Genomic DNA, 15,089 nt, shown 5'->3' with positions numbered 1-15,089 from the left:
AGCATATGATTATTATATCTCCTGAGAATTTGAGCCCGTAGCTCGGCCCATTTCTACTTTGTTAATGAATTGATCAAACGGTTATGCTTTTTGGAATTGCAGATCTGATAAAAAATAGGTTAGTGTCAATGAGAGTAAATGACTCTCCATATGCTAGAAATGTCTTCTTGCAGTGAGATTTGCCTGTGATTTCATTGGACCTTATGTTGAGCCCGCTGATTTCTTGGTACTGAAATGAGATGTGAAGACTCTGTAATGGATATATTGGAAAAGATAAGGGCATTTTTTTTAATCTCACCTTACTTTTAAAGGTTCAAAATGTTTTTCAATTCAAACAAGGGCAATATTGGTATTTTGAATATGTTAAGTATGTGACATCAGCAAATTCCGTCATTGACTAACCGTTAAAAAGAGAGATTCGTGTAATAAGTTTCGTTTTTAGGGGTAGTTAGAGTAATTTAGGAAACCATAGGTGAGGTTCGAAACCTCAAGGAGATCAATGTAGCTTACGGAAGAGGATCATATCCTGTGTACATGTAAAGGGTAGAGATGATTCCATGTGAATTGTGATTTCCAAAAATAGTGTGAATTCTAATTCACATGGAGTGATCTTAACTCTTTCTTGTGCTCAGGACGTCGAGTGGCACAAAAGGGGATCCAAATCCGTAATTTACCTTACTATTTTATATCTGTGATTGTAAAAACGTTAAAAAAATAAAAAAAAAACTATTGAATTTGGGTCTAAAACCACGAATGTTACATGTAAATCTAGTGATCGGTGGACCGATTTTGATCGAGTTTAACGAGTTGATTCTTTGTACCTATATATTTGTCATATTATTTCAAAACATTTAATGTACCCCGAATAAAATTTCTAGCTCCCTCCCTCCCAGGTTCAGTGGCAGATTTGTGGTTGATGTTGGTAATGGTATTAATCATCATTGTTTCAATTAAGCATCTATTAAAGCCCTACTTTAGGCTTTTTAGCCTTCCCACTTTCCTCCTATATTCTGCATAGCTTCTTTAACATTCTTCACTTGTAATCACTAAACTAATATGCACAAGTGTCCTTTTTTTTTTATTTTTTTATTTTATGTTTACCTCCATTGTTGATACATGCTCAACCCAACAAACCATGATCCTGCAAAACAATATATATATATATATATATATAGATATACCTGTGAAAAAAACATGCTTTATAGAGAGAACATTCAGTAAGTAGACACATAAAAACATATAAAGAAACAACTGTTATTATTGCTTTGATAGAGTAGCTTATTAGTTATTGCCTTTTACAGTTTACCAATAAGTAACATTAATTCCATCAACAATATGATTATGTAGTGAGGATTGGAACAATGTACTCAGATTTGCAGCCGAGCACACGAGCTTTTGTGTCAGGAAAGAAGTCGAATCCTGGCAATGCAGAAATTGCTCCATTTTTGGAGATTGCTATAGGGTAGCTAAGAAGATGGCCTGGAAGGTCACGATCAAATGTATCGCTTGAATAGAATGTCCAGTTTTTATCAGCAGTTGCGTTCACCGCTCGCACACATTCTATACTCTCTGGATGAAGAAGTATATCCTCTACATCTCCAAGGTGCTCATACCATAAGGCCATTCGAAAACCGTATATCTGACCCTTAGCTCGCTCCTTGGCTGCTAAATGATGCGGCTGGAAGCCTCCCATTGCAATCTCCGAGTCTCTTGCACCGTCCATTGACCTTTGATTGATGTTGGCAGATCCAATGATTATGTATTCATCATCAACTGAGAACACAACATATGTACAACTAAATTAGAGTTCTATGTCAAATTTAATCTAAACGCAACATCAAGAAGTAGTTAGTTTTGTTTTCACTCGCACGTCTATGCAAGTGTAAAGCTACTACTCACTCACCAATCATCATTTTTGCGTGAACATAGATCATGAAGCGTCGGGACTGCTGAGCTCTACTATAATCAGTATTAAGCTCTGGTTTCTCTGGAGGTGTATACTCTCCTGTTCTCTGGACTTCCCGGTTGCCAAGACAGAAAAATGTCAGATACTCTCTAAGGTCTGCTGTAAGTCCCTTAACTTGTAGGGCACGAGCGATGTCTGCATACATCATCTCCATTGTTCTCCTCTGCCAATCTAATATTGCCTGAACAGAACCACTCTCAGGTATACCTTCTGGCCACATTGGAATTACAACGTAGGCAGTAAACCTCTCCCCTCTTTCAATCTTACTAACAATCTTTAGCGATAGCTCCTTTGGTATAAGATGCAAAGCACCAATGTCCTCGGTTATAATGTCGCTTCGTTTCCAGCCATATGAGCTGCCAAGAAAATACTGATTTTCAATGTAGATAAAATTCTTTGCTCTTCGAATGGCATTGATATAAGCATCCTGAATGCTTCTATCAATGACGTTATCCTTCCCACTAACAAGGCCTAGTTCAGCTGCATCGTTAGGATTTTCGGGGAATCCATAAACAGCACCACCATCAATTGATCGGAATATCTGCACGTTCCATGTTTCGGGGTCTTGAGGTGATGTAATTGGCGATGGAGGAATGATGATATTATGAAGCTCGTTGATAGAAAAAAGGAACTCATTCCCAACTTGCTTCTTCCACCTTTGCTCAAAATTGTACAGCACATCCCATGCAACAGGCCCTTCTAGCCGACAATGAATGTCATGCCAGGGCTCTCTAGGACCTCCTTTTGTGATAGAAGAGCCTTTAAAGTTGGATTGATGGAAATCATCATGATGAGTTGTGTCCAAGGTCCTGAAAAGAGAATGTTCTGGAGTATCATATCGTCCATCACATAGATCAATACCGCCAACAAAACACACAATCCTCCTCTTTTGTGACTCTCCTCCAGGGACTTCACTGTCCACTATTAGAGTCTTCTGATGGTGTGTAAACGTGGTAGAAACCTCAAATCCCTGAACTATGCTCCTTCCATCATCAGGATTACGGGGACACAAAATGCAACGAACATTTGTGTTTCGAAAGTACTCTCCAGTGTTTTGATCATGGGTTGACATCAAGCCATCTCTCGTCAATGCCTCCACTGATGTTCTGTCATCCCAAACAAGTATAAGAACCCTCACACCTTCACTGCCCTTTTCCTTGAGCAGGTCCCCAAGCGTAATGCCTCCTCCAGGTTTTGGCCGCCTCGGATCCCTTATAAGGGTGATTTGAGTATAGACAGACCACCCCGTGATATAAATTAAGTGTTTCGCATTAGTGATAGCATCAAAGATGTCCTCCCAGCATTTTTGAGGCTTGAAAGTTTTATCTTCAGATAGAACGAAATCGGGGATAACACCATCTGGGACATGAGCATCTTGGTATAGTGTCACTCTGCAACATTCTCTCTGCTTAAAGAAACTAAAAGGGACTCCTTTGAATGTCCAACTTTGGATTCCTTGAGACCAATTATCGTCTTTGGTAACACTAAAAAACTGCACCCTGACATGGATTTTAGAATTTCCAGATAAAGGTTTAAGGTTTTCATCCAATATGGTGATCCATCTGTCCACCATAATGCCATCTATAACTTCCTCAATAGGCAGATAAGCTCTTCCAATTAGTCTTGCGCCAATAGGATTATCATCTTTGATGGTGAATATAATATAAGAAACCTCATGGGCAGTGTAGATGCGAAAGGACTCATACCACCGAGGATTGGAGGATTCATTTTCTATCAGTCTAGTCCGCCCAACCCTTGCCTTGTCTAAATCAATAGTTGCATAGTTGTTGGAACTTACAATCTGCTCAATGGTATTAAATTTTAAGGACATTATCAGAGGTAAAAACATAAAGCGAATGAAATGACAAAAGATTAACATGAATTGAATAAGAGATTGTAATTATTGTAACATAACAATGGAATACCTTAGGTCGGCATAGCACCAATTTCTGGACTTCGGATAAGAATCTGTTCTGCATTTTTTGGGCACCAACAGTCTAAAAATTTTCAGTGATAGAGATAAACAAGGGCAAGAATGATTTTAATAATGAAAATTCCGAGCATTTAGAGAAGCATATGAATGTGTTCCAAATTGGGGAAAAACACGAAAAAAAAAACATAAATTTTATCGAAGAGAGTATTGCAGAACTTATACAAGTTAAAAGTATTGGGAAACAAAATTGATAAATTTACCAACAAAATTGATATATATATATATATATATATATATATATATATATATATATATATATATATTGATAAAAATGCTAGTCCTAAAGGCTATTCCACATTACATATGCAAAACCAGCTAGTATATTAGTGACACTCAAACATAGTTTAGCAGGTCATAGTTCTTTTCTTTTCTTTTTCCCGGGAAGTTAGCAGGTCATAGTTCTTGACTGCTACTTAAATATGACCTGCGAACATTTCCAGAACATGAGTATGTAGAACAGAATTCCAGCATAGAGAATTGGCAGAGAATTAAGGGAGCTTCAGCAATTTTTATTTTTATTTTTTTCCCTTTCAGACCGATTATAGAAATAAAAGCATTTGGGAGTGACCAATAATTTGAAAGAAAAAAAAAAAATTGCATGTTGTCATAGAATAAAATTACAAAATATGAATATATATTTTCAGTCTTTTCAATTGACGAAGCAACTAAGGTGTCCATTTATTGGAAATCTTTATCCAAACCAGAATAGCCAAGGCCAATGCATGCCCTCACTAAAAGACTTGAAATTATACGAGTATCTGGGCTTGGGACCACAACTAAATGGAGGATCAATGAAAAAAATAAAGGATGAAAATGGTTGCAAACAAACATGTTGATGACATGAGACTTTAAAACAAAAGATTTAGCAATTCAGAATGAAAGATGACAGACCTGAAGTTTTGACCAATAAATTTACCTACTTACCCGTTGGTCCTGCAATTCAAAGTATCAAAATTAGAATTAATATAAGACTGATGTTAACACATAATTTTTATAACAAAACATAATATTAATATAACCAGAATTGTAACTTTTTCATATATAACACTTAACCCAAAAATATATATAAAAAAAAAATGCAGTTCTTGAAAAAAAATTCTATATGGAACTGTTGCATGGTCTTTAAGAATCACATATTACAATTGAACATTTAAAATCATAAGGACGTGTTAGATGAACTGAACTTATAAAAGTACCGATCATTGTTTGAACTCAGCATACATTTACCATAGCAAAGTTTAATCTCTCTAGATTTAAAATCTATCTTTATATATATAAAAGCATATGGAAGCAGCAATATATGAACAAGCTATATATTAAAGATTGCCAGTTTTATAAATGAACCACAGTTGCCTTTCAGGGTAAGTCTTGAGGTTTAAATACCAAAAATACACTTTATCAAGATTTAAAAGAGCAAAATTTCAACCATTCGGATTGAAGTGAGAGGTGCTCACAAGCTCCTATAACGAACATAAACCAATTCTATTAAACGGAAAAAGCCATGGCCCTAGTGTGTCACTTGGTTAGCATTTCTAGAACAAATTTAGGTCACGAAAAACTAATCCATTAGTTGTTTCATCCCTACGATTTTTTGGCAACCAAGTTCGACTTTAAGATGAAACTAGTACTGCTGATAAAAACCAAGGCCTGGACAAAGTACTTCACTGCAACAGCCTCAATATTACTTCTGATCTCCACTTTTAGGGTGTTATATCGAAGAAAATTCGCATTGAGATCAACGTAAACAAGTCATTATCCTAGTAACCATGAAATTTTAATTTTTACCTCGAATTATTTTTTTCACTAGCTGCAATAATTTTTATAGTTTATGAAATGACAAAAAAGTCGAGGAAGAAACATAAACAATATGTCACTCTTTCTCTTTTTCGGCCACAGATCTTATATAAACACTTGTTGTCCCAATCTTTCTATGTTTACGAGGTGTGGCTACCTCAATTTAATTCAATGAAGTCCTATCCTAACAATGTCACCTTGTGTGTATATATGGGGCCATAATTTCCATTAAGTCACAGGCAACGCATTTGTTGTCTTCAGTCATGCATTAATCTTTTTTTCTTTCTTAATCATGTCTTTTAATGTTGTCCCCTTTACCATGTCAAGATTGCAGAATGGATTCATTTTAAGTTTCTTTCATTTTCTTGCTGTCCATCCGGTATTCTAATTTCAGTTGCTAATATTAAAAGGCACCATTGGATATGTATTTTGATCATTAATTGTCATACTGCTTTTTTTGCCCCCCAAAAAAAGATGTAAACAAAATAAAAATAATTAGATCCATATCACTCGTATTTTAAGAATATCCTTTTTTATCACCATTTTGTAATGATCAAATTCAAAGTCATTGATAAAATAATACATACAATATATTAATACACACAAATAATAGCATACATTATATATATATATATATATATATTCATAATCTAATTTAGTACTTCAACAACAACCAAGTCTTTCTCAATTTAGTACTTAATTCTAAATATTAAATTACTATTGTTACGACAAACGCAGCAGACCAAGAACAAATCACAACAGAAATGTAAACACGTCACAGACAAATAACTCAAAGATTTACGTGGTTCGACACAAGTTGTAACCCCAAACCCTAGTTCTCCCTCTCACTATCTTTCCCGTGTCTCATTTTCTCACTCCAAACCGCAAGCGCCCTTATATAGAGGCTACAAGAGAGTACCGATAAGGGTCCACGTCCAGCAAGCAAAAAAAAATGGACAAAAATATTTTCGCTCATGATCCGAAACAAAATTCAGGCCACAACATCACAAATCTCCAATGTGAAATTTTAAGTGAAGGATACCACAAAATATTGAACACGTATAGAAATTCAAACAAGTATCAAGAAATTTACAGTTCTAGCACTTAAATTCCAAGTCTTAAAATTTTAGGAGCTTAATTTTCATTTTTATCAAACATCACTATTTTCCAGTTCTACCAAGCACACAAATATGTAAATGTGCATATGTATATATATAATAGAGAGAGAGAGAGAGAGAGAGAGAGACAGAGACAGAGACAGAGAGAGAGAGAGAGAGAGAGAGAGAGAGTAGAAAAGATGTACCTTTCGGCATAAATTGAACCCACATTCAGTATTTAATCTGTTAACTTCATAGATGGTTGCATAAAGCGTCCCGTGAAGCAAACGTGGAGCCATGGCAACACTAGCAAAACCTCAAAAAATCAAATCAATCAAAAAATGGAAATAACCCAAATCACAAAATTATCACCAACCATATATATAAATGCATTAATTGAGAGAAATATATTTATATAATATATAAAAGAAAAGGTTGGAACTGAATCATATATATATATATACACACACAAATAAATGTATCAAACAAACCTTATAACCAATTAATGTGATGCCAAATAGATGAGTTGATCAAGTTGTAGGCAAATAGCTCTGTTTTTGCAGAGGTATGCACCCTTTAGAGATAGCAGTATAATACTCTGTGTGTGTGTGTGTGTGTGTATAGTGTATATGTGTGTGTGTGTGTATACACACATATACACACACAGCAGAAAAGAATCTAAAGGTCATCTTTGCTTTCAAGAAAGAGATGACTCTGATTAAGAGGAGAGACTTTATGCTAACATATAATAAGTATATTCATGTCAATATATATATATATATATATATTTTTATATGCGCATATATTGAATTGACGTGCATTGTAGAGAGATAATGTATTCCAGATTGTGCTGGAGAATTTTGCAAGAAATCTGAATGGGTGAGAGGTGAAGAAATGGGAATTCTTTTGAATGGGGTTTATAAGATTCGGCATTCTAAGAATAAACGGCGTCGTAGTGATGATGTAGTTTTGGGCTTTTGCTTGTGACTTGTGGTCCAATTACATTATTGATTGGGCTTGAACCTTTTATGATATGGGCTTAGGGGCTCCCTTTCCTGGTAGCATGAACGTTCAAATATTGCACCGAGAGCATCATAAGGCAAATAAATCCCTCTTTTAGTCAGCCCTAAATGATCATCATAGGTTTTGAGAATCTGAATTTATAGCTGGGTCCATTCTGACTCGGTAGGCCAATCACAATTTGATACGCAAGTAAATGTCTTCGGGCTTTATTTATTTTTTTGCTTGTGAGTTGTTATCGAGTTGCTGACACAATTATTTGCATAGTTACATGTCAAGTTGTAATTGACCGGAGCCATGTAATTCGAAACTATATAAAAAAATTTCTTAATTCGGACCATGCTGAATTTAATTATAAATTGTACAATCATACCTCATTTATAAATAATAGAAGAGAGATCATGTGTTACATACAGCCATGGTTAGGAAGGAAGAGGTTTTAAAAAAATTCTTCTTTCTTCATTCATTTACCATAGGTAGTAGAAATCCACCACTGGTGGAATGCACTAGAAAGAATCCAGGTTTTGCTATAAAAATTTGGAATGATTGTACATTTTTGTTTGTTAACCTAATTATTCTATTCTTTAATTATTCTATTCTTATTTCTGAGTTCCAGCTTTGTTGGATGAATGTGTGTGTGATTGTTTGCCAGTGCCTCGCACCCGCTCACGGCACACTCGATGTCACCACAATCACTCCCCCTTTGATGCCCAACGTTCCTGTTGGCCACACTTCCGGCTAGGTCAGGTTCTGATACCACTTGTAACGATTCACTCCACCACATATAAGTACTTCACCTTTCTTTTATCCAGACGATGTGGGATTGTGTACCCGTAACTCGTCCAGTGTAGTTGCATGCCAATACCTCGCACCTGCCCACGACACACCTGTCCATAAGATCGCCACAATATATATATATATACACGCACACACATAGGAGAGTCTCTCGTGACGAGTTATGAGCTCTACTTACTGTTGAATTAAAAATTTATTAAATAATTCATTTAATTTTTCACAAGTTTCCAAAAACGATTTCAATATTGTGGTTTCTCTGCATGAAGTATCATTTCCTTTCTTTTTCTTCCTTATTTAGTCAAACCCAATAATAGATTAATTGTGAGAATCCGCATCACACTAGTGTCAACTTTGTACCCTTTTGATACTCATAATTTTCAAAAACATGTGGGAAACGTTAGGCTTATATGCAAGGACGGATTTGCAAAGAGCTCAGTGGGGGCCACTGATTTTTTTTTTTTTTTTTTGCTTTTTTTCACACTAATTTTACTTATTTGAATTATATACTTACAAAATACTAAGTTTGCCCCAACTAAAATTAAATAAAAAGCTTCGCTATTATCTCCACAACATATTTTTTTAAAAAAATTGCCCCCCCACATACTTTTCTGAGTCCGTCCCTACTTATATGTGTTAACAACTTCTCCCTAAACAATATTGAACGCTACAATCTCTCTTTTGAGACCTAACATTTTGTTGTGAAAAAACACACAAAATATCATGATCCCAGTTTTGACGAAACCCAAAAACAACAATATCCGAAGAATAATCACAAGTAATCAAAAGAAAAACAATCACAAGAGCATAAGATATACGTGTTTCACCTAAAACTTAGAGTACGTCCATGGAGCACACCGTGGCTAAGCTTATGGAAGCTTTTTATAAATGAGAATACTTACTTTAGAGCAGAGATTTGAGGCTTACTTAAACATTTGATGCAAGTATTCTATCTCCATGTACATAGAATATCATTTTTTTCTTGCATAAAACTTGTCTCTACACATAAATCAAGGTTCACATATGAAAAATCCTCAAAAAAATTTCTAAAAACTCCATTTCCCTAACAATGTAGGCACAAAATCACTCAACAATTAAGACACTCACAATTCTCACACAAATATCCCTCGATAGTCTCTTACAAAAGACTCACTCACTTTTGCACACACCGTCTCTCAAACCCTAAAATCTGATTAGGGTTGGTATAAATAGTCTCATACAACCAAAAATAACTTGCCCCCACAATTCTAGTCTTCTAGAGTGTCAAAAATCAATTTGAATTAAAACTAATTTTCGGAAATTTCTAGCACAGATGAATTGGTTCAGAAAAATATTGAACTGGTTCAATTGGAGTTATTATATACGTCCAAATGATTCAAAAAAAAAAGTTAGAACCAACCGATTCTAATCAAAAGGTTGTCATGTCCAACTGGTTAGTTCGACTAACTTATAATCCTTCTAAGTGAAATAACCAACTAACTTATAATCCTTCCAAGTGAAATAACCTCCACAACCTCATGATTAAAATCGGCCGTTCAACCCTTTTTTTTTTTTTTTTTTTGAATGTATATTCCTTGTGATAGTCAGGGAGAGGGAGGCCAGGAGCCAAGGGTACCAAGCAAGCCTGTGTTGTGGTGGTAGTATTTACTAGCTCATTAACTAAAGTTGTTATGAACACATGGATTTGTCTTGCATGCACAGCTCAAACTTTAATTGCAACCCCCCACAGTACTTGTAGACTTTTCGCCACCACCGACAACTACATAAACCACCCTCTCCTCTCTCTCTCTCTCATCCTCAACTTTCATCCATTTACCCTCTCTCTCTCTCTCTCTGACATGGTATCATCGAAGAACAAGTTCAGAGGTGTCAGGCAACGCCAGTGGGGCTCTTGGGTTTCTGAAATTCGCCACCCATTACTGTAAGCTGTCGTGCACTCAAACATACCTTATGATCCATCATTTGCTGTACATCAATATATTCTATATTCCTTCACTTAATTATGATCACCATATATATACATATATAAATAGAGAAATTATTAGCATGTATACATATATAGATAGATACAGTTTACATAGATAGATAACAATTAGCTACCCATAAGTAGTTGCATATGTATTCCACCAAATTATGACATTTTGATCTCTCTCTATTCCTTTTACATTCCACTTTAATATCCCACACATACATTGTGTGACCTTCCATATCGTTTGGGGGAGAAGTTGCAGGTGTGGATGCTCCTTTAACCCTAGTGTTTTGAACAAAATTATAAGCATGCAAAGAAGAGCGTGCAAAGCTGACAATATCTAAACTGATTGGGACAGATTGTGATACACATACACGTATATATGTATATATATAGACACAGTGTGTGTCACTCACATACAAGTAATACCTTTCTTTGTATGTGCATGTATACACACACTTTTGTTGCATATTCTTTTTGTTTTCTTTTTTTTTTATTTGTGATAAAAACTCTGTTTTTTTTTTAGGAAGAGAAGGATTTGGCTAGGCACATTTGAGACAGCTGAGGCAGCAGCAAGAGCATATGATCAAGCAGCGGTCTTGATGAACGGCCAAAGTGCAAAGACAAACTTTCCGGTGGCCGGTGATGCAGAGTACACCGGCGAAGACTCTTCCTTATCTCCATCAACACTGTCCGGCATCCTCAGCGAGAAGCTCCGAAAATGCTGCAAGGACCCGTCACCCTCCCTCACTTGCCTGAGGCTTGACTCCGATAACTCTCACATCGGAGTGTGGCAGAAGCGAGCCGGATCACAGTCCGGCTCGAATTGGGTCCTAAAAGTTCAGCTTGGGAAGAAAACAGAGGGTGTGGATGATGGACCCTCAGCCTCATTGGGATCACCAGCTTCTAGGGTTGAAGCTGGTGATCAGATGGATGAAGAAAACAAGATTGCAATGCAAATGATTGAAGAACTACTCAACTGGAATTGTCCAATATTGCCTTCACCTCCAAATGGAGGGTAAGAATAATGAAACTTTTATTAAGCCCGTAGTAGGGTAACCGAATCTAAATCCTCTCCAGTACACTAGATGGTGAACACGAGTGTGCATCTTTCCTGTGGAGAGTTATTCACCCTCCTGTTCACTCAAGGTGCACAGGCAGGCTTTAAATTTTAATGTCACATCACTAATTAGATTTTGTATGTGGTTCGATAAAGTCTCGAACAAAAAAGGCAATACTACATGGATCTTACATCCTCCTCATTTCTAAGCTAAACTCTGATGTAGGTTTAGGGTTAGAGTCCAAATCCTGTTGCAACTAATGGCAACACATCATATTTGTCATGTACTGCACATAAAATTTTCTTGAAACGCAAGGGCAAATCAGTAATAATGGAGTGATTTGTCCACATGGTTTGTTAGAGTCCTAAATGAGACTCATAAATGCTACCAGCTGCATTGGTTCTGTGGTCCCTATAATTGGACTTGTGTCCTAATGTCGATAAAGTGGTCAAATGTAAGGATTTTTTTTTTTTTTTTTTTTTTGTTAAAACGTCAAATGTAAGTTGTTACAAGAAGAATATATAAATAATTGAATGAGTGATATTTTTATCACAATCTATAAGTTGTCTTTGAATTTAACATTATTTTGCCAGTGGTCATATTTGATGAAAATAGTGAAAAAAAAAAAAAAAAATTATTATTTCATTTTGTGAGAAAAATAAGAATATATCTGTTAAAAGCATCCAAATAAAAAAGGACAACCAGTGTTATTTCTTAATTCATTTTGTGGCCTTCTCATCCAAAAAAATTTATTATTTCATTTGGTTAGGGTGTGCCTTTCTCTGCTAGCAAATTGAAAACATATTGAGAAAAGGACAACCAGTGTTGTAATAATAGTGCAACTTTCAATAATAATCAAGTAGTACCAGACTATATATCTACAATTAAAAAGCTGTGGCATGTTACATATACATCTATATATATATATACTGAATTAGCCATAATCTTAAAATAGTTATAATTAATGTTCATTGTACTTCTAAAATATGTAGGATTCTGTAGTCATCCATATAAAAGATATTGTTTTTGCCACACTATTTTTTTTTATTTTTTTATTTTTTGAAAAATATTTTTCTAAATAAATAGGCAGTCCCAATAACCTGACCAATTAATTAAACCAGACTATTGCTTTTACGATAGTTTTGAAAGGACTTGAATTCTCCACTTTCATTATAAAAGGAGAGAAAATACCACTAAACCACAGACCTTTATAGTTTCTATACGAAGCTATTTTACCGAGTTCCTTAGAAAAAGTTTTCGCACCCCCACGTTATGACGCCTTGGGACCGATGTAAAGTGCAACCCACAGTATCAAAAATATCATTTTCCTGTATCTTTTTCTCTCTTTGAAATATCATTTTCCCAAATCCCATATAATTTTCCTAGAATCAAAACAGCATTTGATAAAGAGTGCTATTAAAAATGACATTTGTAGTATAATTCGAATGCTAATTATAAAAGGGTATGACTATGACATGAAAACATGAATGCATTAGCAGAAAGCTATAAGACATAAAATTAATTAGACGGACAACATTGGCAAGCTGTTGTCTTTAGACTCTGTACCTAATCCAAATAACTGATGACAACACACACACATATAGTTGCTCTCATGTTTTCAATAAATATATATACACATATATAATTTCATTTTTCCACAAAATATATATATATATATATATTATAAAGTGGGAAGAAAAATAACATCTCTGCTTCGAATTATATCTCATGAACAAAAAATAATGACCTTTTCTGTGTCCCCATGTTATAGTCACTGCTTTTACAAATTAATATTCTTAATCAAGCTTTTGATGAACACCGTCACTTACATGGTAAATGACACCCATTTTTTTCTTTTAACCATTACTTTAACGCCTGAACCTGGTGAAAAAAATTTCAACAACACTCGATATTAATTTAAATTACCAAAAGAATTTTTTAGAAACATTTATAGATGTATAATCTATCAATAGATCTAAATTTATCCCATGCTATCATCTACTGCAACAATGAGATCAATATAATACATTTACATGTGTGTGTGTGTGTGTAGAGGCATCATTTTTGGCAATAACAGTAGAAAGATTTTCCTGAGCAGTTATATGGGTTTTTTTATCAGGAAGCACTCCAAGCCATGAATGGTACAGATATCTGTTCCTATATTCAAGTCCAGCATTAATTGACAGATAATCCATTTCAAGAACTGAGACCACAGAATTAAATTCAAAGTTTTCTGAGACAACCAGATAAGAACTTTCTACTACTGGAAAAACAGAGGTCCACGTGGTAGAGATTCAATGGAATCATGCTAAGAAGCCATTAACAAAACCATAAAGAAAAAGTTGACATAAAGTGGGCACAACATAAAGAGGTTGGTTACTCGTCAATGCCTGTATACATCATTCGCTCATCTAATAAAGTACCATCATTTTCAAAGTTGTGAGCCAAACAATTCATTGGTCTCACACTCTGGTGGTTCAAGTGAAAGTAGGTGCTTGGTGTGATCAATGGTGTTTCATCAATTTAACTACTCCAGAAGTCTTTCAGGGGAAGCCTTACATTTAAGGCTCCTTTGGACTTATTAACAGTTCTCAGCTCTCGAAAATAAATACCTCGATTTACTATTTGTACGTAACTCAACAAGAAATTTCCTTACCTGTCCAATTTCTAATACCGAACACCATCCAGAAGGAGGCCTAGCAACAGGAACAACAAGAAATGAGAGATGGAATACGTTCTGTTATGTATATCCTAATGGAAATTAATAAAAATTCATCTGTGGCCAAGTCAGCTATAGTCCGTTCGGCTAGAATATAATTACCGAATAAACAAAAGGAGAAAGCTACAATAAGGGCATTCTTATGTTATCTTCTCGATCTAATGGTTAAAGATGCAAGCTTACAATGAGAGCAGGTCAGAGGACACTCATAACCAATAATATGTTTCATCCATATGCAGTCATCAACTAAAGATACAAGCTTTAGACGATAAGTCTTTCTGGGGAAGCCTTGTCATTTCAGACTCCTTTTGGGCTTATTAATAGTTCTCAACTCTTGAAAATAAATACATAAATAAATAAAAAATCACCTCTGACCAAGTCAGCTATAGCCGGTTTGGCTAGAATAGAATTACCTAAAAACAAAAGGACAAAGCTACAATAAGGGCATTCTTATGTTATCTTCTCGATCTAATGGTTAAAGATGCAAGCTTACAATGAGAGCAGGTCTGAGGACACTCATAATAAATAATACGTTTCATCCATATGCAGTCATCAACTAAAGATACAAGCTTTAGATGAAAAGTCTTTCTGGGGAAGCCTCATCATTTAAGACTCCTTTTGGGCTTATTAACAGTTCTTAATTCTTGAAAATGAATACATAAATAAATAAAAATTCAT

General features: G+C 35.1%; 2 protein-coding genes across 2 annotated transcripts; one reads left to right on the top strand and one right to left on the bottom strand.

The window, feature by feature from the left end:
• Positions 1 to 1,238: 1,238 nt before the first annotated feature.
• Positions 1,239 to 4,022, bottom strand: LOC132304473 (phospholipase D alpha 1-like). Its single transcript, XM_059802158.1, has 3 exons — positions 3,892 to 4,022; positions 1,904 to 3,767; positions 1,239 to 1,773 (listed from the first exon to the last, which is right to left on the bottom strand). Exons 1-3 carry the CDS (start codon positions 3,943 to 3,945, stop codon positions 1,340 to 1,342), a joined length of 2,352 nt encoding a protein of 783 aa, XP_059658141.1. The 5' UTR covers positions 3,946 to 4,022; the 3' UTR covers positions 1,239 to 1,339.
• A 6,404-nt stretch (positions 4,023 to 10,426) lies between these two features.
• Positions 10,427 to 12,271, top strand: LOC132304472 (ethylene-responsive transcription factor SHINE 3-like). Its single transcript, XM_059802157.1, has 2 exons — positions 10,427 to 10,583; positions 11,158 to 12,271. The coding sequence occupies exons 1-2, from the start codon at positions 10,501 to 10,503 to the stop codon at positions 11,651 to 11,653; spliced, it is 579 nt and encodes a 192-aa protein (XP_059658140.1). The 5' UTR covers positions 10,427 to 10,500; the 3' UTR covers positions 11,654 to 12,271.
• The last annotated feature ends 2,818 nt before the right edge of the window (positions 12,272 to 15,089 follow it).

The sequence above is a fragment of the Cornus florida genome, unplaced genomic scaffold, assembly GCF_030987335.1.
Source record: "Cornus florida cultivar Cherokee Brave unplaced genomic scaffold, ASM3098733v1 CherokeeBrave_3.0.0_Hap2_Chr04, whole genome shotgun sequence".
NCBI lineage: Eukaryota > Viridiplantae > Streptophyta > Magnoliopsida > Cornales > Cornaceae > Cornus > Cornus florida.
Note: the sequence above shows the minus strand (reverse complement) of the source record. Positions and strands in the feature narration are given on the sequence as shown.

What these genes read in the sequence shown, in the direction of transcription:
- LOC132304473 (XM_059802158.1), bottom strand. Translation starts at nt 3,945, where the DNA reads ATGCAGAACAGATTCTTATCCGAAGTCCAGAAATTGGTGCTATGCCGA. An exon ending in TGGTGCTATGCCGACCTAAG is followed by an intron (nt 3,768 to 3,891) that starts GTATTCCATTGT and finishes ACCATTGAGCAG; the next exon opens with ATTGTAAGTTCCAACAACTA. An exon ending in TCACGCAAAAATGATGATTG is followed by an intron (nt 1,774 to 1,903) that starts GTGAGTGAGTAG and finishes TTGTGTTCTCAG; the next exon opens with TTGATGATGAATACATAATC.
- LOC132304472 (XM_059802157.1), top strand. Translation starts at nt 10,501, where the DNA reads ATGGTATCATCGAAGAACAAGTTCAGAGGTGTCAGGCAACGCCAGTGG. An exon ending in GAAATTCGCCACCCATTACT is followed by an intron (nt 10,584 to 11,157) that starts GTAAGCTGTCGT and finishes TTTTTTTTTTAG; the next exon opens with GAAGAGAAGGATTTGGCTAG.